The 24,498-nt window shown below is 45.9% G+C and overlaps 1 protein-coding gene across 1 annotated transcript in view; it reads right to left on the bottom strand.

Moving 5' to 3' along the window:
- Window positions 1-9,181: 9,181 nt before the first annotated feature.
- The window catches only part of CCDC3 (coiled-coil domain containing 3), an 88,239-nt gene continuing 72,922 nt past the window's right edge, over window positions 9,182-24,498 (bottom strand). Inside the window, exon 3 of the mRNA XM_084782793.1 lies at window positions 9,182-11,189. Within this exon, the coding sequence (XP_084638919.1) occupies window positions 10,917-11,189 (273 nt within the window). The 3' untranslated portion in view covers window positions 9,182-10,916. The remainder of the gene's footprint in view (window positions 11,190-24,498) is intronic.

Raw genomic sequence — 24,498 nt, forward strand, 5'->3', positions numbered from 1 at the left:
TGGAAAATGTACAACTGCAGCCAATATGAGATTTTCAAACAGAAGTAGGTTTTGTGCAACAGGAGTTACGGTATTGGTAGAATTTTCCCATGCTTGTGTACCCTTCCTGAGTTGAAATCTAGCCCTGGCTTCTCAGCTCCTCCATTCACAGCATGCTACATGCCATGAGGGGGTCATTGGTCATGATCAGGCATGCTATGAATAGGAGGGCGTACTTCTGGGTTCTCATCTCCTACTGATGATTGAGGTGAAGGGTAGATGACAAGAAAAGAGGACCCCATTTGATCCCTAGAACCCAGAGGTAGTAGTGGTGAATCCAGGCATAGTGGTGCACACTGGTAATTCAAGTGCCAGGGAGGCAATGCTGGGCAGATTCCTAGGGTTCACTAGGTATCCAGTTTACCTTACCTGCCAGGTTCCATGTCATCCAGAGATAAACTGGGGGTGGAGGGGGGAGGGAGAGAGAGAGAGAGAGAGAGAGAGAGAGAGAGAGAGAGAGAGAGAGAGAGAGAAAGAAGAAGAAGAAGAAGAAGAAGAAGAAGAAGAAGAAGAAGAAGAAGAAGGGAGAGGGAGAGGGAGAGGGGAGAGGAGAGACAGACAGACAGACAGGGAGGGAGGGAGGGAGGGAGGGAGGGGGTGGGGGAGGAGAAGAGAAGAGAGGTGAATGGTATCTGAGGAATGGCACCCAGGGTTGTCCTCTGACCTCCACACAATGGCCACTCACGTGCACATCACCTGCACACATGTGTGCACCCCTACACATGAACGCACACATACAAAAGAAAATTCTGTAATGATAGCAAGGTGAATGTTCTCCAATACTCTTGAGCAAAACAAGAAAACATGGAAAGAAAAGTTTTTAAAAAATCATTTCTCTCTGATTGATGTGCTGTGTCCCTTTCTGAAGTCCTATGTGGTGTACAGTTCTTGGCTAACAGGCAGAAGGGGAGGACCTGAAAGATTTATGCCTCCTCGGGGACATTGAGTGACTTTACCTGAATGGGCTCTGTGGAAGAACCAGCCTGGTGCCTCCCTCCAACTGTTACTTACAAAAACTTTCTGCATGGCCTTGGGCTGGTTAAGCCAGAGATTTGCAACAGCTTGCCTCTTCCAAGCTAAACACTGGGGTCTGAGTTATTAACTCCAACTAAAGCAACTGCCTTGAGGAATCCAAGGCAAAATGAAACTTACAAAGGAAAAAAAAAAAAACAGAGTGCAAATGACAGTATGGGATTTAGGGGAAAGTCCTGTTTGAAAGAGATTTATGCATATGAGAAAATTTTTACAAAATCAGTCCTCTTGATATCTTAAGGGACTATGTTGAAGGTAATATAGGTATAAAAATGGCTGGTTGGTTGATTGATTGGTCTTAAATTTACCAATGAAAGGACAAGCACAGTGACATTAACTCGCCACCATCCACAGTCTTGAGTTCATACAGCTAGATGGTGTGGAGAACAGATGACATGAACATACATGTCAGACTGTGTTGTGGCATGTCGCAAAGATAGTCCTTTGCTCATAAAGCATGGAAATTTCTTCATGAAACATAGGAACCCAGCAAAGAGAAGGTGTTATGGACCACATGTTTATGTTCCCCAAAATATCACAGATTGACACCCTCTTTACATTTGACGAGATCCACACCATTGAGATGATGGTGTAAGGCTGAAGAATTGGTTCAGCCATTAAGAGCACTGGTTGCTCTTGCAGAAGACCTGGGTTGGATTCCTAGCACCCACATTACAGCTCACAACCATCTGTAACTCCAGTTCTCAGGGATCCGACATCTTCTTGTCTCCATGGGTACCAACCACGCTCATGGTGCAATGCATATATGCAGGCAAAACCACATACGCATAAAAATGAATCTGAAAAAAAGGAAGGAGGGAGGGAAGAAGGGAGGGAGGGAGAGGAAGAGAGGGGGAAGGAGAGGGGGTTGTCAGCAACCCAGAAAGTAATTTTGAAACCAATAATGTATGAATACAGTACTAGCTTCCAAATCAGCCAGTGCCTTGATCTAAGACATCCACATTCCAGAACTGTGAGAGACAAATGTTGTTTGTGGCATCCTGCTAGGGCTTTGTGTGCTAGCCCCCCAAGCTGAGTAAGACAAGACTACTGAAAGATGGGGTGTGAGTATGAATTGAATTTCCTCAGTGGAGTCTTGGGAGCTACTTATTATCCTGGATTTCTCCATGCTTTCAATTGAGTCTTATAAGCTCCCCCTTTGGATGCCAGACTGCATCTAGAAAACAGTGAGTGACTTTATGCTCCCATGGCTTTTGAGCATCCCTAGGGGCAGCAGTTGTTCTCCATAAAAATGACCAAGCCAGTCATGGTGGTTACAGACATGGTAGAGGTGTGATGCACACGTGTCTGGGGAAGTGCCATCTTTCCTTTAGGACACACTTGTGTACAACTGAGTTGTTAGAGCCTGGTTAGAACAGACTAATTCTGAGATGGTGCCCACACATTCCCAACTCCTGTCACGAATGCCCATGTGTGTTTGGTATCCCTTTGTGTGTTAAGCGTGGGGGTGGGTGGGGACAATTGTGACTTGTTTCTAATCTGAAGTCTTGCAGAGGTGACAGGCGTTCAACTCCTTTCTTGCCTTGTTTGTGCATGCTCTCTATTGCCCTGTAAGCATGCACGTTTGATGTCTGAGAGGCCCATCTGGCAAGCGTGTGAGGGCAGCTATTCAGCCAGTGGGACTTCGGTTCAACACACTTCAAGAAACTACATCACATGCATTTGTTATTTTTATGTTGCCACGACCAAAATCTCCAGCATAAACAACGTAAAGAAGGGAAGATGAATTCTGGCGCAGAGGGCTCAGTCTATCGTGGGGGTCAGGGAGAGGCTTGATGCAGCATCTCGGCTCACATCATGGAAGATGAGGAAGCAGAGGCAGTGATAGGCAGGGAACAGGGATGACATGTCTCCAAGGACCTGCCTGCAGTGACCAACTCCTTCCAGCAAAGCTCTACTTCCCAAAGATTCCAGAACCTTCTTCTACCAGCTGGAGGCCAACTGTTCAAACTAGGAGCCTATGTGGAATGGGGGCATTTCAGATTCAGATGAGAAGACCCGCCAGCAATCACAGGAGCTTTGGAATGGAACTTTCCCCACTGAGCCTTCGCACGACACCTTCATGTTGACTGTAGCCAATGGCAGGCCTTTCCAGAGAACACCACTGAGCCACCCCTAGCCATTGAACTGTAGAGATAAAGCAGTAAATATGCATTGCTTTATTATCTGGTAAGCTAATATGTCAGTCTAAACTACTTATATTCAGATCATGTTAGAAATACTCAAGGTTATTCCACCTACGCAGATGGTTTCTTACCAAGAGGCCCCCTAAATTATTATCTCCCAGAACAAAGTGTTTGTTCTAAAAACAAATAGCCCCAGTTACCCTCACTCAGCTCAGTGACTTCTTGGCCCTTGCTCATCATTCTCATGCAGAAGGTATTGTGTGATTCTCCGTGTGGAAGCTAGGCCCCCAAGTTGGGTAGGAAGGTACCTTTAGCTTGCAACTTGGTGTCCCCAATGGGCAGGCAGGGTGGAGGTCCCCTCATTTAGAATCACATTACATCACTGTCTGGCACTTTCCTGGTGGCAGTTCTGTCCCCTTCTCTTGTGCTCAAAGGTCTGGAAATGCTGACATCCACTCCCAGGGTGCCCAGCTTCACAATTAAGATGTGTTTTTAATAAAAAAGAAAAACTCTGTTTCCATGCCTGGTTTAAATTTTTCCTGTTTTATTGGACAGGAAGACACAAAACGCCAGGCCATGTGGCTCATGCCCAGCCATCTGGCAACTAGAGATCTATCTCGCAGGGACAAAGGACGCAGCCAGCGCATGAACCCTTAATGGGATGCAGAATTCATCGAGACATTCAGATAAGCAAAGAGCTTCATTCCACTTCCTGTCAGGGGCCTCTTCCAAGATCCTGTCCTAAAAGCCAATAGAACACCCCCTCCCCCAGATAAACCCAAGAGGCTTTTACTCCTTTGCCTTGTGAAGCCTCTGGTGGCAAAGACAACCAGCCCTAGAGATGTCCAGGGAAAACAGTAAGGTTGGGGTGTAAGGAGGAAAATGGGATTTTGAAGCCCCATCCCCACTCCGGGAGAAATAGCATCAAGGCAACCAAGAGGTGACTTATGGGAGCTGGTAGTTCATATTTATGGATGTTTGCACGATCCTTGCCTTTGGGAAAGCTGGGAGCTAGAAGGAGACTGAATCTTTATACACAGAAGTGTATGGTGTTTGGTGGTGGCTATTCAACTGCTGTGTAGAGGAGTCTTAGGATTTGAATTTAAAATGTCCCCACAGGTGAATATGTTGAATGTTCAGTCCAAGATGGTGGCCCTGTTCTAGCAGTAGTGGACCTTTTACGAAGTAACGGTTGGCGGGAGGAAGTAGGTCCCACAGGGCATGCCTTTGAAAGTTATACTGGACCCCTGACCCTTTATCTTACTCTGCTTCCCACCTGTTACGTGATGAAGAACTTCATCCTCCATCCACTGCTGCCATCATGATGTTCTGCCTAAGGGAATGGGGCCAAGCAACCATGGACTGAATGCTCTGAGACCATAAGCCAACATAAGTCTCCATTGAGTTGCTGAATTTAGGTTGTATACTATTCTGGAGCAGGACTTATTCTTAAAGTCAGCAGGTGGGAGGACCTAGATTCCATGCAATAACCCCCATGAAATAAGACAGACACAAGGATGAGTGATGCTTAGGTTTTTAGAGAGGAAACAATGTTATAATATATATTTTCCCCAGACAGGGTTTCTCTGTGTATCCTTGGCTGTCCTGGAGTCACTTTGTAGACCAGGCTGGCCTTGAACTGTGTTCTTGCTCTGCTTGCAATTCTCTATGCTTAGAACCTGGGTACTCAGAGGGTCTGGGTCCTCTAGACGGGAAGGGAGCCATCCTCCGTTCCTTCCCTGGGTCTCTCTAGGTCTTCTAAGGTGCAGAAGCTCATGTTGCCTCCTTCACCACCATCTTTTTCTCCTCGCTATTTAGCTCATGCTGTGGTGACCGCTGAGGATTCAGTGGGAATCAGCCACAGTCCTACTCAGGGCGAACTCACAGAGTGGTGAAGTGAAATGCAGTCAGTCCTAGAGATTGGGAAAGTCCCTCAAATGTCACAGGACTGTGGAGGAAGTGGGATAGATTCCTCTGGTGGAGGGAGGGCCAAAAAAGTCTTCTTCCATTAAAGTTTCTGTGATATTTCATGCACAGCGGTGTAAATATGTTTACCACCACTGAACTGGGTACTCAAAAGACTTGCCATCTTAACCACTTGCATTGTATCGATTACATTTTTTAAAATTACATTTAGCAAAACTCTCCAAATGGCTTAGGCTATTTCAACCTTCTCAAACAGTACTTTTTCAAAACTATAAAACTTTAAAGAACTGTAACTGTTGCTATGGAGATTAAGAATCATGTCCTTGAGTTTGAAACACAAATGGGACTTTCAGTGATGGACAAGGAGAGGCCAAAGGAAAGAGAGAAAATATATGGTATAATCAAAGCCCTTGGGTTCTGGGTGAATTGGCAGGTGTGGCTTAGGGTGAGGAAATATGTTGACAGTGCGCTGGCTAGTCTTGACTGTGAGAACCAGGGTTGAAACACACCTCCGGTTAGGTCTGTAAAGGAGTTTTTATGTTAGTCTACCTGAGGTGGAGAGACAGCCCCTACCTGTGGTTGGCAGCATTCTATGGCCTAGGGGTCTGAACTAAGTCAAAGGGGGAAAGTGTGTTGAGCACCAGCATCCATGACTCTCTGCTTCCCAGCTGTGGATGCACTGTGACCAGCTGTAGATGCACTGTGACCAGCTGCCTCAGGCTCCTGTGGCCAAACCTTCCCTGCCAAGGTGGGCTGCACCCTCAAACTGTGAGCCACAATCAGCTCTCTCCCTGAAGTTGCTTTCGTCAGGTATTTAATAACAGCAATAAGGAAAATAAAAATATACAGAGGTAGGGAAGGCAGGAGGAGCTGGGCGGGTTACTTTTTTATTGAGGATATGCATGCATACATACATACATACATACATACATACATACATACATACATACATACACCCTCAATAAAATATATAGAGATTGGGAATGTCCCCCAACGTCCTAGGGCCATGGTGAAAGCAGTAATAGATACCACTGGTGTAATCTATTAAGAAAGGCTTCTCTCACACAGGCACACAGTGATGTAAATATGTTTGCTACTACTGAACTGAGTACTCACAAAACTTGCCATCAGCTTGTCAATATATAACACCATTTTAACCAGACCTGTCAATATATAAAACTATTTTAACCACTGTTAAGTTATATAAAGTCTAGGTTCACTTTCATGCTGTTGTGCAAACACCATTACTGATTCTAAAACTCTTTTGTAGCATTGGGGATGATCCTAGAACTCTATGCACACTACCTACCACAGGGCCACGCCCACAGCTTCCAGAACACTGTTGTTCTTCAAAAGGAAAGCTGAACCCACTCCCCATTCATTATAGCACCTGGCAACCATCTATCTACTTACTGTCTGTTTTCCTTCTGGGACTCCCATCATGTGTGTTTGTGCGTGTGTGCACGTGCGTACACATGTTTGCTTGATGGTACCTTTAAATCTCTTGGGTCCTATTCACTTTCCCCATAATTTTTAATTTCTCCATTTGTGCCTGGACAACTGATCTCAGTTGGTTTATCTTTATTTACTCCATTCCAACCTGTCATTAAATTCCTCCTGTGATATTTTCCTTTTCAGCTACTGTACTTTTCAACTCTAGGATTTGCATCAAATGCTTCTTAGTAATGTAATGTTTCTATTCTCTGTTTGGTAGGATATTGACTTCCTGGTTTGTTTTATCATTTATCTACTTTAGTATTCCTAAATAATAGAAAACCCAGGGTTTCCTCTTAACTTTGCTGACACGACCCTAACTCCAAGGCTCAGGAAACCAATGTGGACATTTTGGCAATGTAGACAAGAGTGTTTGTGTTAACTACCTATTTAAGAGCTGGGAAAAGTACACTCAAAATGGGTTCACAGACCACTGAGACCTACCATGAAGTGGACTTGTACCACCACACTAGGAACTATCTGACCCCTTTATCCATGAGCATCCCTTTGAGTTCTGTCTCAGACATAGTTCAGCATCAGTACCACAACCTTATGGTGGCCTCAGGGTTTCCCTTGCTCTGTACACACTGACACCCGCTGTACCCGCAGCTCCCTTTATACAACCGTAGGAAAACTGACAGTCAGTTGCTGTGGTATCACAGGACTTTGCGTCAATAGGGCTCCTGACCGCTGTTTATTCAGGGGGCTCTGCAAACTGCCATAGGTCTTGGAATCAGTTGAAGTGCTGTGACTCCCTGAAAACAGAGACTAAAATCAGACTTTTGATTGCCAGCTCTAGGTCGATTGATGTTAGCTATAGGGATCAGTCTGATGTATATTAGTTGGTGGGAGAAGAGGGCATAGCAAACCTAGATAGTGAGAGGATTGAGGGAGCACATTAATGATACGTTGTAGGGGGTTGTGTTGTTGTTGTTGTTGTTTTGTAATTTTGGAGGAAGAGCTAACTTCACTATGAGGAAGAAAAGGTGTATGTTTAGAATTTTTTAAGAAGTGAAAGATTTATGGTGAATTTTAAAAGGGCCAAAGATTCATATGGTTATCAATAAAAATAATATTATGCAACCCTACCAAATGGTCTCTTTCCAACCAAGTTGGTTATGTCATACTTGTGTACAAAATTATTGGCTTGAGACTTTTGTATACATGTGTAGCAATATGTACGTGTGTATCACACACCACGATTGATTGTAGTCACCCCGCCTTCATTTCTCTTCTTGTTTGATAAACTTCCTTACTGAGACACATATTGAGCCAGATGCTGATAATTAAAAGTGTAAGTACTAAGCGGGCATAAAAGAGTATCAGGGCGGTGTTGCACAGCTGAATGGGAGCCCCAGGCCTCCTGCTAATCTCAGGGTGAGAAGGCATGACTCCTCAGGTGAGCAGATGCATAGAAAAGTGAAGGTAGAATTGAATCCTTGTTGTCTTGTTTTGTTTTCTGAGATAGGGTTTCTCTGTGTAGCCTTGGCTGTCCTGGACTCACTTTGTAGACCAGGCTGGCCTCGAACTCACAGAGCTCTGGCCTGCCTCTGCCTCCCTACCTGGTATGATGGTGCACACCTATAATCTTACACCAAAACAAACAAACAAACAAAAAAATAAAACATTTTTTAAAAAAACACAAAAAATTTTTAAAAACCTTGCAGACTATGAATTGTTGATTCTGCCATTTGGTTGAAAGTTGTTATAATTTGAGTTTTAATCTGTCTCTTCAAAGCTAAATAGGTCTTGTGCTCCAGATGCAAGGGTAATTTCTACCGGGCAGGAGTCATACTGTGAAATACAGCCCGGTGTTTAAAACAGGTGCTTTAAAAGGGAGTCAGCACTAAAGCATAGACACCATCCTGAATGGGAATCCACCAAAGGCATTGACATTCAACATGCTGTGGGCTAAAGCAGCTGTGTCCCCACACAGCCATGCCAGTGGGACATTCCTGGGGACTGTCATCTAAAAAGTCTATGAGACTTTAAAGAGTAAATGAGTCTGCCTGCGTTTTGCTTACTGTGTGATTTTTTGGAAAAATCGCTTTGTCTTCTGGTGCCTTGAAGAGAAATGGACCGATAGCCTGCATTTCACAGAAGGTGCCAGGACCCACTGGAGATAGTGTGTCGTGTTCTGAGTGATGTTGGAGTCAGCCTGTTGTGGAGCATTGAGCATTTCACTCGTATGATTAACGGGTAGCAAGGGCTGTGGCCAGATGACAAGGCAGAAGATTATGGAGCCTGGGGAAGCCTCCTTCAGCAAGAATTCGGTGCATGTCTGAGGACAGTGATTAATGATACCTCTTGTCCCCTCTGAGCGGCAGAGCGGGGAGCACAGGTGTCTGAGGAACCCAAGGGGAGGGAGACTCAGGCCACATCCATCAGGGAATGGCAGGAGAGATCAGGCTTGAACAGTCTCCTCAGTGTCCCCAGGGTCATTTCAGACACTTCCCCCAGAGGCTCGAAATGACTTTGCCAGGCCAGAGCTGGGAATTATGAAGCCTCTCTGATCCAAAGACACACTCACTGGTTCACTGCTGTTGGAATCGCTGCTCGTGTTTATTGGAAAAGCAGAACATAATGCGTCTGTGGCTACCGCAGTTTTCCAAGTCCTGGCTCTGTCACCTCCAAGCTTGCCATTTCCCTGGGAGGTAACGAAACTGCTTTAATTAAATGTTCCCAGGGAGAATTAGTGAGAAGGTACACCTATGTAGCATATTATGAACAACCCTGCTAAAGGGGCCGGGGGACAGAGTGGAAGAAGAGTGGCCCCACAGTAGACGCTCCCACCATGCCCAGTCCCGCCAAGGGCACAGGCTGCTCCGCATACCTCCAACCCGCATGCAATACAAGGTACTGCTCATAGAGGTGCCTGGACTTCCTGCAAGCAGAAAGGCAGCAAGCAGGGTGACAGTAACGGCTGCTTTGTCAGCCTCATGTGTCTGGGGTGGGCTCTGGGTGGTCAGTCGACATTGTAAAACCAAAGAGTTCTTTCTGTTGGTGGGACAGCATGGACGGGCAGTAGGTGTGGAGCGCCATCATCAGAAGAAAGGGCCCTCAGCTGACTTCCTATTTAACACAGCTGGGACATGGTCAAACTTGGCCACCGTAAGGACAGTGAGGGCGCTCTTAATGAACTGCCTTAAAGTTTTCGTCCCAAAGAAAGCTTTTTGTTAAAGAACCGATGAAAAGAAAGTGCACTGTTATGCAAAGATTCCTGTCAGGGTATGCACAGACCTTTTGTGCAGAGCCTGGGCAGACAGCGGAAGTGTGTTTCCAGGGCTGGGGGTTGGTGGTTGCATAGGTGCTTGGGTTAGACTGCCTGCAGGGAGCTCTTCAGGAGCCTGTGTGGGAGCATGCCTCTTCCTGAATCCCACCAGGCAAGGCGATGTATTTGCAGAGCAGGCCGTCTCACCGTGTTGAGGGTCACTGACCTTGAACTTAAAGGCATGGCAGGCTGGGCAAACACAAAGTTAAACCTCCACCAAGCTGACCTGAATTACAACTTGGAAATATGGGTGATGAAACGTGGTGTGTCCATTAAAGCAATTACTCTTTAGATTAAAACAGCCTGTGGATAATCTTGTCAGCCCTGGGGAGCTGGGGTTGGAAAACTGATATAATTTATCTTTACCAATTACCAGCTGTCTCAGCTCCCTGCTCAGTTCCTGTACCTGTGATGGACTCATTAAGTCTTAACATGCTTTAGCTGTGAGGGAGAAATACTGACTGACGCATGGGTGCCCTGCATATTTACATGTGGGCACCTTGCTTCTAAAAACATAAGAGTAGTAGAACATTCCAGAATCTTCTCGGACAGTGGTTCTTCAGCATGCATGTTTGTACCAGCTCTGGTTGATAAGGCTCAACACTGACTCTCTTCTGAAATAAAAATATCACATTCCCTTGATAGCTTCGTGTATACTGAGGGTCTAGAATGTTCTCTCTCCCAATGAAGGAATTCTCTAGAGGCTAAGGGCCAGACCCAATAGGGCCCAGAATTTGGGGGGTCCTATCGCCTCTAGGCTTTAAGGCATTTGCTTGGCACCAGGACAGACAGAGGGCACGCTGCACATGGGGTCTGAAGCTGTGTAGTCAGTAAGGCCAGCACCCAATGGGAAAGAATGCAAGACTTGCCACTTTACCCAGTTAGACTCTTCCAACTGCCTAACGGATATATCCTATAATGTTTGAAATAAATGCATGTATAGAACCCAAGTTTGTTCTCTCTGTCCACAGGGACAGGTAAGACAGGCCGGCATCCGCCTGCACCTGCTACCCGTGCAGATAGGGGGCGCGCGCGGGCTCCAGGCCCAGGGCGTTGATGTGCTGCTGAGCCCCTGAGCCGGCCAGCTTCTCATTGAGTTTTTGGTTCACCAGCTCCAGGTGGCGGCTGTTCTTCCGCGCCTGCCTCAGAGATCTCTTGACTTTCTTCACCCGCTCTCGGAGCTGCCTGTTCCGCTTCTCCAGGGTGGCCACCTTCTGCTGCAGCTTCTTGACATGGTCTTCTTCCTCAAACAGGGCCTTCTGCACTGAGGAGCACATGAGCTGAGGGCAGAAACAACAGAAAGGGAGAGGCAGCTGAGTCTCCGAAGGTATGACGCGGGCACTGGCCTTCACCGTGCCCTTCCCCCTCCACCCGGGAATCTCCCACCTGTCCAAACGGAACTTCCACTTTGCTCTTCCTTGTAGGATTTTTCATTTAAAATGTATTCTAAACATTTGTCACTGGCAGCAGGAAGGAATGAACTCCTTCCTATAACTCAGTAAGCAAATGCACAGGGATATGGGGTAGTTCGGGTGGGGGGGAGGGAGGAGGAGCCATAATTGTCTCTTGATCATACAAACAGGCGCTTAACCTGACTTCGGAAGATAGAAGCGGTTTAAAGCCAGGGCAGGTTATTTTCTATAGATTGGTGGATGGTATCGGGTAGTAAGGATTAGACCTAGGGCCTCAGGCTTAGACCTAGGGCCTCAGGCATATAGGCAAGGGCTCTGCCTCCGAGCTGCATCCCCAGCTGTCTCTTCACATACAGTCAGAGTCTGGGCAACAGGACTCTCCTGGACAGTGTGTAGACCCTCACAAAGAATAGCTTTACTCTGTCAAAATAAAAACTGTGTATCCTTTGGCTTAGTAAGTCTGAGACTTCATCTCACAGAAATGCATTCACATGTGCAAACCGCCAGGTAAACAAATACAGTCTAGCATTGCTTGCTACTTACTCCCTTGTTGGGTGAGCATTGAGGATTAAACCCAATGGCCTGGGAGCATGTTAAACATGTGCGTGGCTCCAGAGCTATAGCCCATTATCTCCTTTAAGAGAGCTAGGCATAGGGATGCAAGCCTGTGATCCCAGCACTTAGGAGACTGAGACAGGAGGATTGCCATCAGTTTCAGGCAAGACTGGGCTAAAAAGACTGCCTCCAAAAGAAATTTTTTTTAATGTAAAACGAAAAAGAAAGTTTTTAAGGGTTGAAAACATCTTTAAAATGTCTATCAAAAAAGACCTTGTTCAAAAATCACAGTAGGACTGAGAGTACAGCTCAACGGCAGAGGCTTGTCTAACAAGCACAAGGTACTCCGGTTGACTTCCGGTGTCATGAAAAAGAACAAGGAAGGTAAATCATTATAGGATGGGAAAGCATTATATCGTGTGTCTTTAAGAGAATAATTCGGCTCCAGAGGACCGTTGCTGAAGCAAGGTGTAAGTCATGGTGTTAATATAGAAAGCACAGTGCAGGGTGATATAGACGTTCCAACATGAGGGCTACAGAACCTGATCTCCGTGTGTACCTATGCTTACATATGCATATGTTCTGTCTGAGAAACTGGTGACAACAGCTGTTGTCACAGGAACAGAGGGAGCAGGAGTGCGGGGAGGCTGAGCCTTCTCTGGGCACACCATAAGTGTGCTACAAGCTAGGTTCCACTCTTTAAGAAGAGGTCTTTTCACCACTGTGCACTATCCGCCCCCACCTGTTATCCATTATCAAGAGCTTTGCTATCAGCGAAGGCCTGAGCAGCACTGTCCTCTGCTTAGAAACAGAGCCTTCCGTACCTGCTGGCTCTGTGCCTGTGGGTTCCTCCTCATCAGATTCAACAAACCATGTATTAAAACAAGAAAGGAAAGAAAAAGAAAATCCTGAAAAGCACAATTTGCATTTGCAGGCTAAACATTACCCTGATTCCACATGAATGGGGTTTAAGTTTCCCCAAGCTGTAGCCTGACACCATCTCTCAGACCCTTAGACTGTCTCTAACAGCCATCACTTACGACATGTCCCCTTGCTTCGTCTGTGTACTTTGTCAGGAGACAACTGATGGCTGCGTCTATACTGGGGCATGAACAGACTATTTGCCTGCTGTTAATTCAGAAACTAAAGTGGAGTACAGCCACTATTTGCACATGCTGTGTTGGGTATTCTACACAACCCAGAGGTGGCTATACGCGAACACTGTACCACTTCACATTACACATGAGGAGGTCGAGCCTCTGCAGATCTTGGTACCTGAGGAAGGATCCCAGGACGGTGTCCTTTAGATGCTGAGGAGACAGTGTTCACCTAGCCCCAGCCCTGCAGTACGGCAATACAGTGAATGTATAGTCTTCGGGCCAATTGCCCCAATCTCTCGCCCTGCCTTTTCTGCTTCTAAATACTCTCACATCGGGCAAGCTTCCTGAACTCAGTGTAGTGGACTCGGCACTGCACCAGCCACACTGGCTTTGGGCCCAGCTCTTTGGAGTGTTATGAGTAGACAGTCGTCAGCTGATTTTCCAGAACCTGCCTTGGTTTACCCCTACCCCCACCCCCTAACAGACTAGCCATGACACAGAAGGTAGGATATCTGGGGCCCCTCTTTCTATCTTGGAACAAGGACATCTCGGCAATCACATTGTCCCATGAGCTGGCCCAGGGCCCCAGTGACGCTGAAGTTACAAATAGTTTCACCTTTCTACTGGTCCTGCATCATCTCCTGCCCTCCTGTCTCCAGCTATGCCTGTGATGTCAGGAGCATCTCTGGAAATACTCCCAGCATGCTTCTCTCCTCACAGTCTCCCTTTCGGGGAGCCTGACTGGCCACATACAGTTTCTTCACACATGGCAAAAGGTTAATCTTGGGGTTGGAAGATTTAATGGGTTTTATCTAGAAAGTTCTTAAACTCATATCCCAGTGCATATTAAAGTTCATTTTGTCGGCCAGGAAGTCCAAAATACAGTGAAGTGTTTTAAGCCTGGACCTTTGTGGTTAGACCCACTCGCACATCTCCATCCTTGCTCACAGTTTGTGTACCACAAGCTCGACCACGAAGTATGCTGGCTCCCGGTTCTTCCGCCAACACATTTTGCTCCTTACCATCTCCAAATCTGTGCCATGATCTCTCTTCTACTATGGTGCCATTCTCCCTCATGTAACCCAAGCTGGCTTCAAATTTACTACGTAGCCCAAGCTTGCTTTGGATTCTTGATTTTCCTGCCTCAGTCCTGAGTGTTGGTAGTCTAAGCATGTGCCACCATGCCTAGCTGTCTGGCAATCCCATAAGCCCTCCGTAGGCCACCCACTTGCCTGTTGCCACCTGTACCATGCTGTCTCCTGTAATCGTACCAGGGACAATGAGTCTCAATGCTCTTGGCAGGTCACAAGTTCTTGCAGACCTAACTTCACACTGGCTTTTGAGTTATTGTTGCCTAGCAATTTTGGACATATGAAAAAAGAAAGAAAGAAATTGAGCCAGTGTTCCAAAATTGTCATTTAATAGTTTTTGGGCTCCTGGAATGTTAATACTTCAGGGAGACCATGTATGCAATACTGCCTTCTTCTGGCCAAAATGACCCCACTAACACACACACACACACACACACACACACACACACACACACACACACACAGGGAACCTCCTTGAGGAACTCATCGTCCTATCATAGATGTGTAAGTAAGACCTATGTATTTTTAAATTCCTTATATTGTGGTCTGTGTGTGAGTTATGGTAGATTCTTCAAGAACAGAATAAAAGAAGATAAACAATGTCTACCCAAACAGGAGACCCAGGTCTACTAGCATGTGCTAGACCACCGCATCAAAGAGGATTTGAACAGATTATGAGGCATGAGCAATGACCATGGACAAAGCTTTTCCTAGGTCAGCAATGCTGCTGGTGACCTAGGCACTGAACTTCCTATTCTGGGACTCCAGGGTGGGAGGACTATAGATCCTACCTAAAACAACACAGCCAGCCAAGAATACCTTTGTAATGGCCTGAGGGAGCCAAGATGAGTCCGAGCACCACCAAGCTATCTTGGGGTGGTGGCGTAGTAAAAGTAGAAATGATAAATTCCAAAACGAGGGCAAATGCATCATCCTGTGGCCCTCGTGGCCTCTCCTTCCCTGATAGACATCAGAGAACTCATCAAAGACACACATCAAAGGACTCGAGGGACTTGTCCAGTGTCACCCGGAGCAGAGCCATAATCCAAGGCTGCTACCACACAGGTCTCTCCTCTTCAACTAAGACACCATGTGTATTGAGACAGTACCATGGCATAATGAAGCTGCTGCCTCTGAAACCTTAAGTGGGCCTCCTGGATCCCAGCCACCACCGTTCCTCCCAAAAGTGAGAATTCCTAGCGGGGAACTATGCTTTCCAAAGGCATGTTTAAGAAACTCCTGTTTGGGGACTACTTTCCAGATGAACTCAATCTCTTAAAATTTTTCTGGGAAAAAAAATTAAAACCCGACAAGACATGCTACTTGCTCATTTAGCTTTGAGGTATTTTTCAGTAATCTGAGCTGCAGAGGGGAAAGATGAGGCCAGGCTGGAGCAGGTACTAACCATTCTCTTTGAAGAGGAACCAAAAACAAGGCTCTTGGAGAGGAGCCCTGAACGCCACGGGTTCTCCAGCTCATCCTTGCAGAACACCTGCACTCTCCGCAGGCTAAGCCAGGGAAATGCCCCTCTCGCTGGATGCCTAAGCGCCTCCACTTTGCCCTGACAGAGTTTTATCTGGAGGTTTTCATGTGGCTGAAAGAATGCTTGCTATGGGGCAAATGGGCAAACTGCCATGAGGTGGAGGCTGCTTTCTGATTTTTTTTTTAAGATTTAAAATTTTTTAAAGGTGTATTATACACACACACACACACACACACACACACACACACACACACACACACGTGTGTACACCTGCATGCCAAAAGAGGGTATCAGATCCCAGTTGTTGAGTCACCACCTGGTTGCTGGGAATTGAACTCGGGACCTCTGGAAGAGCAGATAGTGCTCTTAACCGCTGAGCCATCTCTCCAGCTCCTGCTTTCTGACTCTTAAGCTAGACTGCAACACCTGTGCTTCCTTATCTTTTAGAATGTCACCTTCTAAAGCCAAAGAAGCAATGAGCCAATTAGAGATCAACTTCTTAAAGAAAAATAAGGAACCAAGACTGGGCAGATGGCTTGGTTGAGTTGGCGCCACCCAAACACAAGGACCTGAGTTCAGTCCCCCAGACCCCCAAGTAAAAACCTAGGTTTAGAGGTACACACTTGTAACCCTGTTGTTCAAGAGGTAGAGACAGGACCATCCCCAAGTCTAGCTGGCCAGCTTTCCCAGACTAATTGGCAAGCCTCAGGTCCTGCTAAGAGGCCCTGTCTTAAAAAGGGTGTGGGGCCAGCTAGATGGACCAGCAGGTAAAGGCACCTGTTGAGCCTAACAACCTGAGTTTAATCCCCAGGACCCCGATGGTGGAAAGATAGAAATGACTCCTACAAGTTGCCCTCTGACCTCTGCGCAGGACACATATTATATGAAATGTATGTTTTAAAAAATCAAAATACATTAAGATGGAGAACTAAGAAAGTCACCTGATGTTGACCTCTGCCCCCCACATGAATGTGCACAGATGTGCACATGTGTCCCTGACAAACATGGATACTGTCACACACAAAGGAATCCCAAAATGAAGAGTTTAAATTAACCATGATTGCATACAGAGAAAGCCACTGTTGACATTTTACTATATGTATTCTTAGGGTTGGGTTTCTGGGTCCGGGTAAGCACATAAAGATTTTAAACAAGATCAAAACCATGCCTATTCTAATAATCTAAATTAGATTGCCTATTCTATTTTTTCCCCTGGAATTAAATCATGAGTATTTTACAGGCATTGTTCTGGATTGTTCTTCGTTGAGCATCTCAGTAGAAACGGGTGTTGGGAGCATGGCAGGAACCATGGATCCTTCCTCCTAAATAACCACAGGCTGAGGAGAGGATGGTGGGATTGGTGCTGATACATCCTTTAAAATGCAGGCATTTTTGTCACCTGACTCCATCACAGGACAAACTTACAGAGTGTTCCCTGTCTGTACCTCTGTTGGGCATCTTCCTATCTGATTTCCATTTCTCCGGGGAAGCTCAGGTTCTGTGAGAAGGTTTCACCATAAAGATCTTGTGAGGTAAAGGAACTGTACCCAGGGTACAGCCTGGGATCACCCACCATTTCCAAACATGTTCGTCTTTCTTAAACTCTCTCTCTTTCTCTTCTTTCCTCTCCTTCCCTACTTCTTCTCCATTCCGCCTCCTTTCTCCCCCCTTTCCTTCCCTCCTTCCCCCTCACCTCTTTTTTCTCTCCAGCAAAAGAGCACTTGCCATTCTGTGCCTGGGCACCGTGAGGGTAGAGAGTTTTCCTGAGTCACTATGCAGCACACCGGTAAGGTGAGCTTTGTAACTAAGCACAAACAGTGCATCTAAAAATCACCAGCCCATAGCAGTGGGCATAACAAACGCTCCCCAACAGCTCTTTGCTTCACAGCTGCTTTCAATTTAAGTAACCACCTACAAGGACAAGACAACGTGTACTTTCTGAAGTATAAAAAACAAAAGGACTGTCCAAAAGTAACAGGAAAGACAAATAGCTTGCCTTTTAGACACCTCATTCCTATTCTTGGGATTCAAAATGAGAAGGAAGTAGGGGAGGATTAAAACAAAAATGGGGAGTAGTGGTAATCCAACTATGGCCTATCACAAAATCTGGCTCCATATGAATAAAGCTTTATTAGAATACAACTACAATTGTATGTTTACCTATTATCAAGGGCATTTACTGTGCTACAATGAAAGAGCTGAGTAGTTGCTATGAAGACCTTACGGTCCACAGGCTTAATCTAATTACTGTCTGGTTCTTCATAAGGCTAGGGAGCAGGGGCACCTGAAACCTGACCTCAGGAAGCACTCCAGACAAATGGAGGTGAAAATGTGAGAGTTAACCACTGGGTAGGTTTAGAGGGATGGACATCTGAATCAGAGCCCCCCACCCAGGGGCCCTGTATGCCCACACCTCAACCCGATAACCTTGTTCATACCACCCTGGAACACTGCCTGATGTGTGATTTCTGTGAGTCACAAGCCAAGGTACCAGTACTCTTTGTCCAGAGGTCATTTCACCCCATCCCAATGGACTGTGGCCAATTTCAAAAGTCCAGATGGAGAAGTAAACTTTATATGACTTTAAACTGCAGAAGGTCTAGGAACAGTAGACAGTAGAGGCCAAGATTGCTTCACCATCTGTGATTCAGGGCCTCAGCTGACCTTAGCCCAAATACCCACAGTTCTCTTTGGCCTTTCTGCAAATCAGTTGGAAATTTCACCTTGCTGCAGCATCATTTAACATCCTTTAGGGAGAGAGGCAGGACAGTCACATTAATACAGAGTCATCCCCAAGCTGCGCAAACCCTGCAACTACTGGGGAAACACCCAAACCTTGGAACTGACAAACAGGGGCAGTTGTTGTTGTTGTTGTTGTTGTTGTTGTTGTTGTTCTTCTTCTTCTTCTTCTTCTTCTTCTTCTTCTTCTTCTTCTTCAGCATTGGTACTTTTATTTTTTTATACACAGAGTTATGCTTACAAAAGAATGACTCAAATTTATGTGTATTCCATTTATTTTTGCTGTTCTTAGTTAATGCGCCTCAGTACACTTTCTGTTGTTGCAACAAAATATTTGAGGCCAGTAATTTATAAGTGAGAAAGATTTGTAAGATTTGTTTGGCTCGTGTTTTTGGAGTGGTGGAGGTTCAAGAGCGTGTTGCTTGTATCCGCTATACTTCTGTTACATCTGGCGAGGGCTTTGTAGTGAAGGGGCAAGCAGTGAATATCTGTGCAAGCGAGGTGCATGTGTGGGGACGGACAGAAGAGTGGGCATGCTTGATAAACCATTCATATGCAAGTTCTTCCAGACCTAATTTAGTCTGAAGATAACCAAGTTATCCTAGAGAGAAGGCTGTTAATTCCATCTTGTCTTTTTTTAAATTATTAAATAGCTTTTTATTTTTACATATACATTTATATTATTACACATATATACAATAAACTACCTACAGCAATAAGAACCATGACACAATCAGGAATTATATAAATGTTACATTCTTAGTGTTTTGGCTATTTGTATTTGGCAGCCTTGAAGAAAACATCTTTCCTAATGACGAGATAGGATAGATATTGATTGACATTCAGAATTTTAGATGCAGGGCAGTTCTTATGAGGCCTCTCTGGAGGGACAGCCTGAGATGCCTATGACTTGACAATGGGTCTTTGCTCCACCCAAAGTCAAATGCATTGTTTTCTCTGCACCAGGAGCCCAGTAGGATCAAAAGCATATGCTCCAGACAGGCTGTGCGTAGAAGGTCATGAGAGAGAGTTGGAGAGTTCTCTCCCATTGGACAATGCTGTCTAAAGAGCTCTAGGCTCCCCACTTGGCTTGTCTGAGCCCTCCCCAGGTCTTCCCCCCCCCCCAAGGGCTCATATATTTAAATGTGTAGTCATTGGGAAATGGCCTACTTGAGAGGGATTAGGAAGGTGGGTGTGGCCTTGTGGGAGGAAGTATGTCACTGGAGGTGGGCTTTGGAGCTTCAAAAGCTCAAGCCAGCCCCAGTGTCTCTCCCTGCTCCCTGTGGACCAAGATGTAGAACTCTCAGCCACTTCTGTCTGTGTGCCGCCATGCTCTCTGCCATGATAACGAACTGCACATCTGAAACTATAAGCAAACCCCAATTAAGTGTTTTCTATTGTAAGAGGTGTCATGGTCATGGTGTCCCTTCACAACCTTGACCAAGACAGCCTGCTCCATGGAACTGCCTGGAAGATTACATTAGCTAATATATTGAGTATTTGACCAACCATCTAGCAGAGAGTAAACTTGACCTTCACTGATTGAAAGCTCTTCTCAGACACAGTAGGGTCACTCAAACATGTAGATCTTTGCACAAGTATTTCTGCTTAGAAAATCTCGATCAACCCTTCTTCCCATCTTTGTACAATTGATAACATTCTATGAACTCTCAAAAATCATCTTCCAGAGCCACCACCTCCATGAAGCCTTCCTGATTGCTCCAGGCAGAGTGCAGTAACCTCTGACTCTGTCCCAGACCTTGGACCCCCCTGAGTATAAGACTTTGTATTCAGTGCCTAGCACTTAGTAAGTCCTTAATGAATAATAAAAGGAAAAGTTGTAAGTTGAAACAGAAACTAGTTCAATGGGTTGAACGTGAGCAACCAAGAAAATGGTCTCTCAAATGTTATAAGGGGCCCACAATCATCCCTGTGAGTCCCTGGTTCCCAAGAGTAAATTTAATTTTGACTTCTTCTGACTATATTTGGAGTTGACTTTTAGGATTCCTGAAATTACTAAATTTCCCTTTTCTGATCCCAACCTGTCTCACTTGGCTTGGCTATATTGTACACCCTCATCTCAAAGCCTACAGAAGCAGAACATGTTGGAACTGAGAACAGAGTAGTTGAGGGGAAAGATAATGGATTTCATATGACTCAGTGGTCTAATTAGCTTCTGCATAACATCAGGTCTTCCAAAGAAACCTCCCACTGAGGAACATGGCCTCTGGAATTATCTTGATTGATGTGGGAGGGTCAAGCCCACTGTGGGAGGCACCATCCTTAGGCATCCCCTAGAGCTCGGTCTGTATAAGAAAGCTAGTAAGCAAGTGAGTAAGTGAGCCACTAAGCAGCATTCCTCCATGGTCCCTGCTTGAATTCCTGCCCCAATTTCCCTCATGGAGAGGCTATAATCTGGAAGAATGAGCAGAAATAAATCCTTTCCTCCATTTGGTTGTTGTTGGTTATAGTGTTTACCATAGCAAACGAAAGCAAGCCATTTAGGACCATGCTACGGAAGATAGGGTCTTTGGCCAGCCTTGCCATGAGCTGGGCTGCAGGGGTCCCTGGGACCAAAGAGGGGGAGCAACTAACTCTTAGACCGCCAGGGTTTGGAAGCTGAATTGCTATGAACAGGAGAGGCTGGGCTGCTGTGGTGGGTTCTCCGCCAGAAGAGGCGCAGGCTTACTAGCTATGGTAGTTACGAGGACATTAGAGCAGTGTCTTTGTTAATACAAATCCACTACAAAGGGTTTCCCAAAAAACGGGGTCCACAGAATTCGCCTCTCCTCGAGTGGCTGCATGGTCAAATATAGTTCAGGAATGATGTATCCTGCGCCTTCTTCTTTGATATAATACTCGCTAGCTGTAGCTCTGTTCACAAGAATAAGCAGCCTTCTCCGTGGTCCCCAGGGAGGTAGGTGTGTACGCAGCTTCTGTTGTCTGTGACATGAAAAGGACTGGGAAGCACTGGGCCATGGAATGCTGTCCCAGCTGCTTGCCTAGACCCACCACGGGAAGGAAATGCTGACATCACACATTCTTGGGAGGAAGGCTGCTCAGCTCTTGGTGCTGATTTCCCCCTGGGAGTGAGGAGAAAGCTCCCACCTGAACTGAGAAGGGGGTTTTATATTTTTTGTTGCTTTCCAGAAATCCACTCCAAAAATTCAGCATCACAGTAGATGGGGTGTGAATCTCTTTGCTGTGAGCTATCTAGATGATGGCCTTGGGCATTTGTAGCTTTCTCAGTGAGTTTCAGAAAGACATTTTCCAACTCTTGTTGCCTCCTGAAATCTCAGAATCCTCCCTCGGCCACTCATGGCGGCTAATGCTCCTTCCCACAGCAGCACCAGAGGGCGCTCTATACAACAGACAGGCTCACATGATGCACCCTTGGGGAGGAGAGGGATGGGGGGGGGGCAATGGTGACACCCATGGTCCTGGAATCTCAGGTTTGTGAAGATCTAATGGTTGATCCTGGTGTGTGTCTGTGTGTGTCTGTGTTCTAATACCTCACAGCAGATGACCTTGCTGCCACTGGGGTAAGAGGGTCTTTGTTCATTCCTGCCCTGATCCTCGGTGTACTGACCCTGGATGAATAAGCTACACTAAGCCACCAGTGAGGTCTTTAAGCTCAACCTCTTGGACCACTGCTGATGCCCAAAATAACGCTCATACTCTGACCCTTGTGCTGGGAAACACTCAAGGCAGACCCTTCTGATGCCAGGGCGTAGCAACATGGCTATGGAGAGCGTCTGGCTGGACTGCAGACCAAGTGTCTGGTGCACTAGCTCCACTGAGGAGGGGAATCCCAGGGCAGGCCCACTCTGCTCCTGCTCCATGCCACTGGTGCAAATGACCTGACCCCGCTTTGACCTGACACTCAGTCTCCAGCTCTCCGGCCAAGAGAGGCTGCCGACCCTGCTTTTCCTCCTTGCTGGCATCCTCCCGGCTAGCTGGAAACCCCGGGAGCTCCTGCCACACACCCTGCTGGGGAATGTGATGGGAGGATGTGCGCGCTGAGAGCCTTCTTGAAGAATGGTCACTTTGTCCACATGGCCACATCCAGGGCCAGACTCAGCTGAGAGTCTGGGAGAGTCTTTTATGCGTCTGCATTGAGAGAGGTGATGCTGGGGCTGAAGGAGGCAAAGAACTGTGGCTCCTTAGGTTGGAAAGACGTGGGAGTGGAATTTGTAAGACTTTGCTTTAGATGTGGCTTGGACACTTGCTCACTTCCTAAGTGTTCCTTCCTTTCCTCTTTCCTTCTTTCTCCCCTCCCCTCCCCTCCTTTCCTTCTCGTTTCCCCACTCCCCTCCCCCTCATTCTTCTCTCCCTTCTCCTCCCTCTTGCTGGCCTCCTCAGGGCTGCCTGAAAACCCCAAGATGCCTCCCACCTTACTGGGGAATGTGATAGGAGCCCTCCCTCCCCCTCCCTCCTTTTATCCTCCCTCTCCTCCCCCCTCTCTAGTAGATGCATGCATTTACTCATGTGTGGGCATATAGCTATTAGAAGTCAAGATCGCTCTTCACCTTATATGCGTGACAGGCTCTCTCCCTGACTGGAGCGCACTGGTTCAGTTAGAGGGCTGCCAGCAAGCCTCAGGGATCCCCACCCCCACTGCCGGCTTCAGCTTCCCAGTGCCAGGATTAGAGTGTGCACCCATGCCTGGTTTTTAGAGTGCTAGGGTTAAACGTGGGTCCTCGTGCCTGCATGACAAGCAATTTACTGATGGAGTTATTACCCAGCCTCCCCACCTTTCTTAAATCTGAGACTGTTGGAGGGGTCAGGGGAGGAAAGCACAGATGCACGGAGAAGCCCTAAGGTGGCTAAATGTTGACTGTGGTTATTTTAACACACTGCCAGGCTCAGTGCAGTTTTATGCCCCAGGACGAAATCTCAGTTGATAATTCATTTGGCAAGAATGTGATTGGAAAAGTTATAAATAACAGATGACAAACTCCAAGGGACAGTGATAAATACCGCTGCCAGTTCAAGGGTTGTCTTTCCTGGCATGTGTTGGATCCAGTCTTTGTAAACTGGAAAGCTTTAATAACAGGGCAGAATTTCCATGTGGAAAGCATTAGATTAGAGACGTTACCCAGAGCACAGCTTTGGCCAGATCCTGTGATGTACAAAAATATGAAAAGTGGTTACTGTCTGTCAGAGAAAAGTTAAAATGTAAGTTTTTAAATGCCTTAATTAACCTTCCCTTGTGTAAAAATTCCAAGTTACTCCTGCATACCTCTTTAACAGCCTGCTGATCTAACTTTCTTATCAAAGAAAACAATTATCAAAGAACTGAAAAACAGAGAAAAGAAATAGTCTCATCATTAAAAGACAAGTTTCTTTCTTTTTTAGTGTGATTTTTAAAAATCTGATGATAAACATATTAGCATTTTTTAACGGTGCAGGGGTATAGCTCAGTGATGAATGACTTGCCCCACATACACAAGGCTCTGGGTTTGATCCCCAGCACTGAGAAAAATCAGGAATTTTTATTACCATACAAAATCATAAACATTTGTGATTCTTTGAAATATGTACATATTCTAGAATGGCTAAACCGAGTTAATTAACATGCATGATCTCACATATTTAATTTTAGCAATGACAACATAAATTTTTGCAGCACTCTTTTTTTTTTTTTTCCTTTTTTATAAAAGGTTGCTTCTGGTTGTTTTAAACTATGTGTACATGTGCGGGTATGTGACCATGTGTGCAGGTGCCCACGGAGGCCAGAGGCATCAGACTGCCTTGGAGCTAGAGTTACGGGTGGTTGTGAGCCGCCCGGTGTGGGTGCTGGGAAGCAAACCAAGGTCCTCTGGAAGAGCTGTGGTGGTTCTCACTCTTAACTTCTGGTTCCAGGCCCACTTGTACCAACTTCCAAATATACAATATACATTTAATATAATATGTTTATAAAACATACACAATATATAAACAATATGTTGTGATTAGGCATATCATATGGTGTTCAATAGAACCACTGAATGTGTTCGTCCTATGTAGCTGAAATTTCTATCCGTTGATCAGAAATCCATCTTCCTCACCCTCAGCCTTTAGTACTCAGCATTCTATTCTCTGCTCTAATGAGATCACTATCTATCAATCATCTATCTGTCTGTCTGTCTGTCTGTCTGTGTATCATCTACCTACTTATTTTGAGTCAGGGTCTCTCTACGTAGCTCTAGCTATCCTGGAACTTACTA

The sequence above is a fragment of the Acomys minous genome, assembly GCF_964271855.1.
Source record: "Acomys minous genome assembly, chromosome: 5".
NCBI classification, from domain to species: domain Eukaryota; kingdom Metazoa; phylum Chordata; class Mammalia; order Rodentia; family Muridae; genus Acomys; species Acomys minous.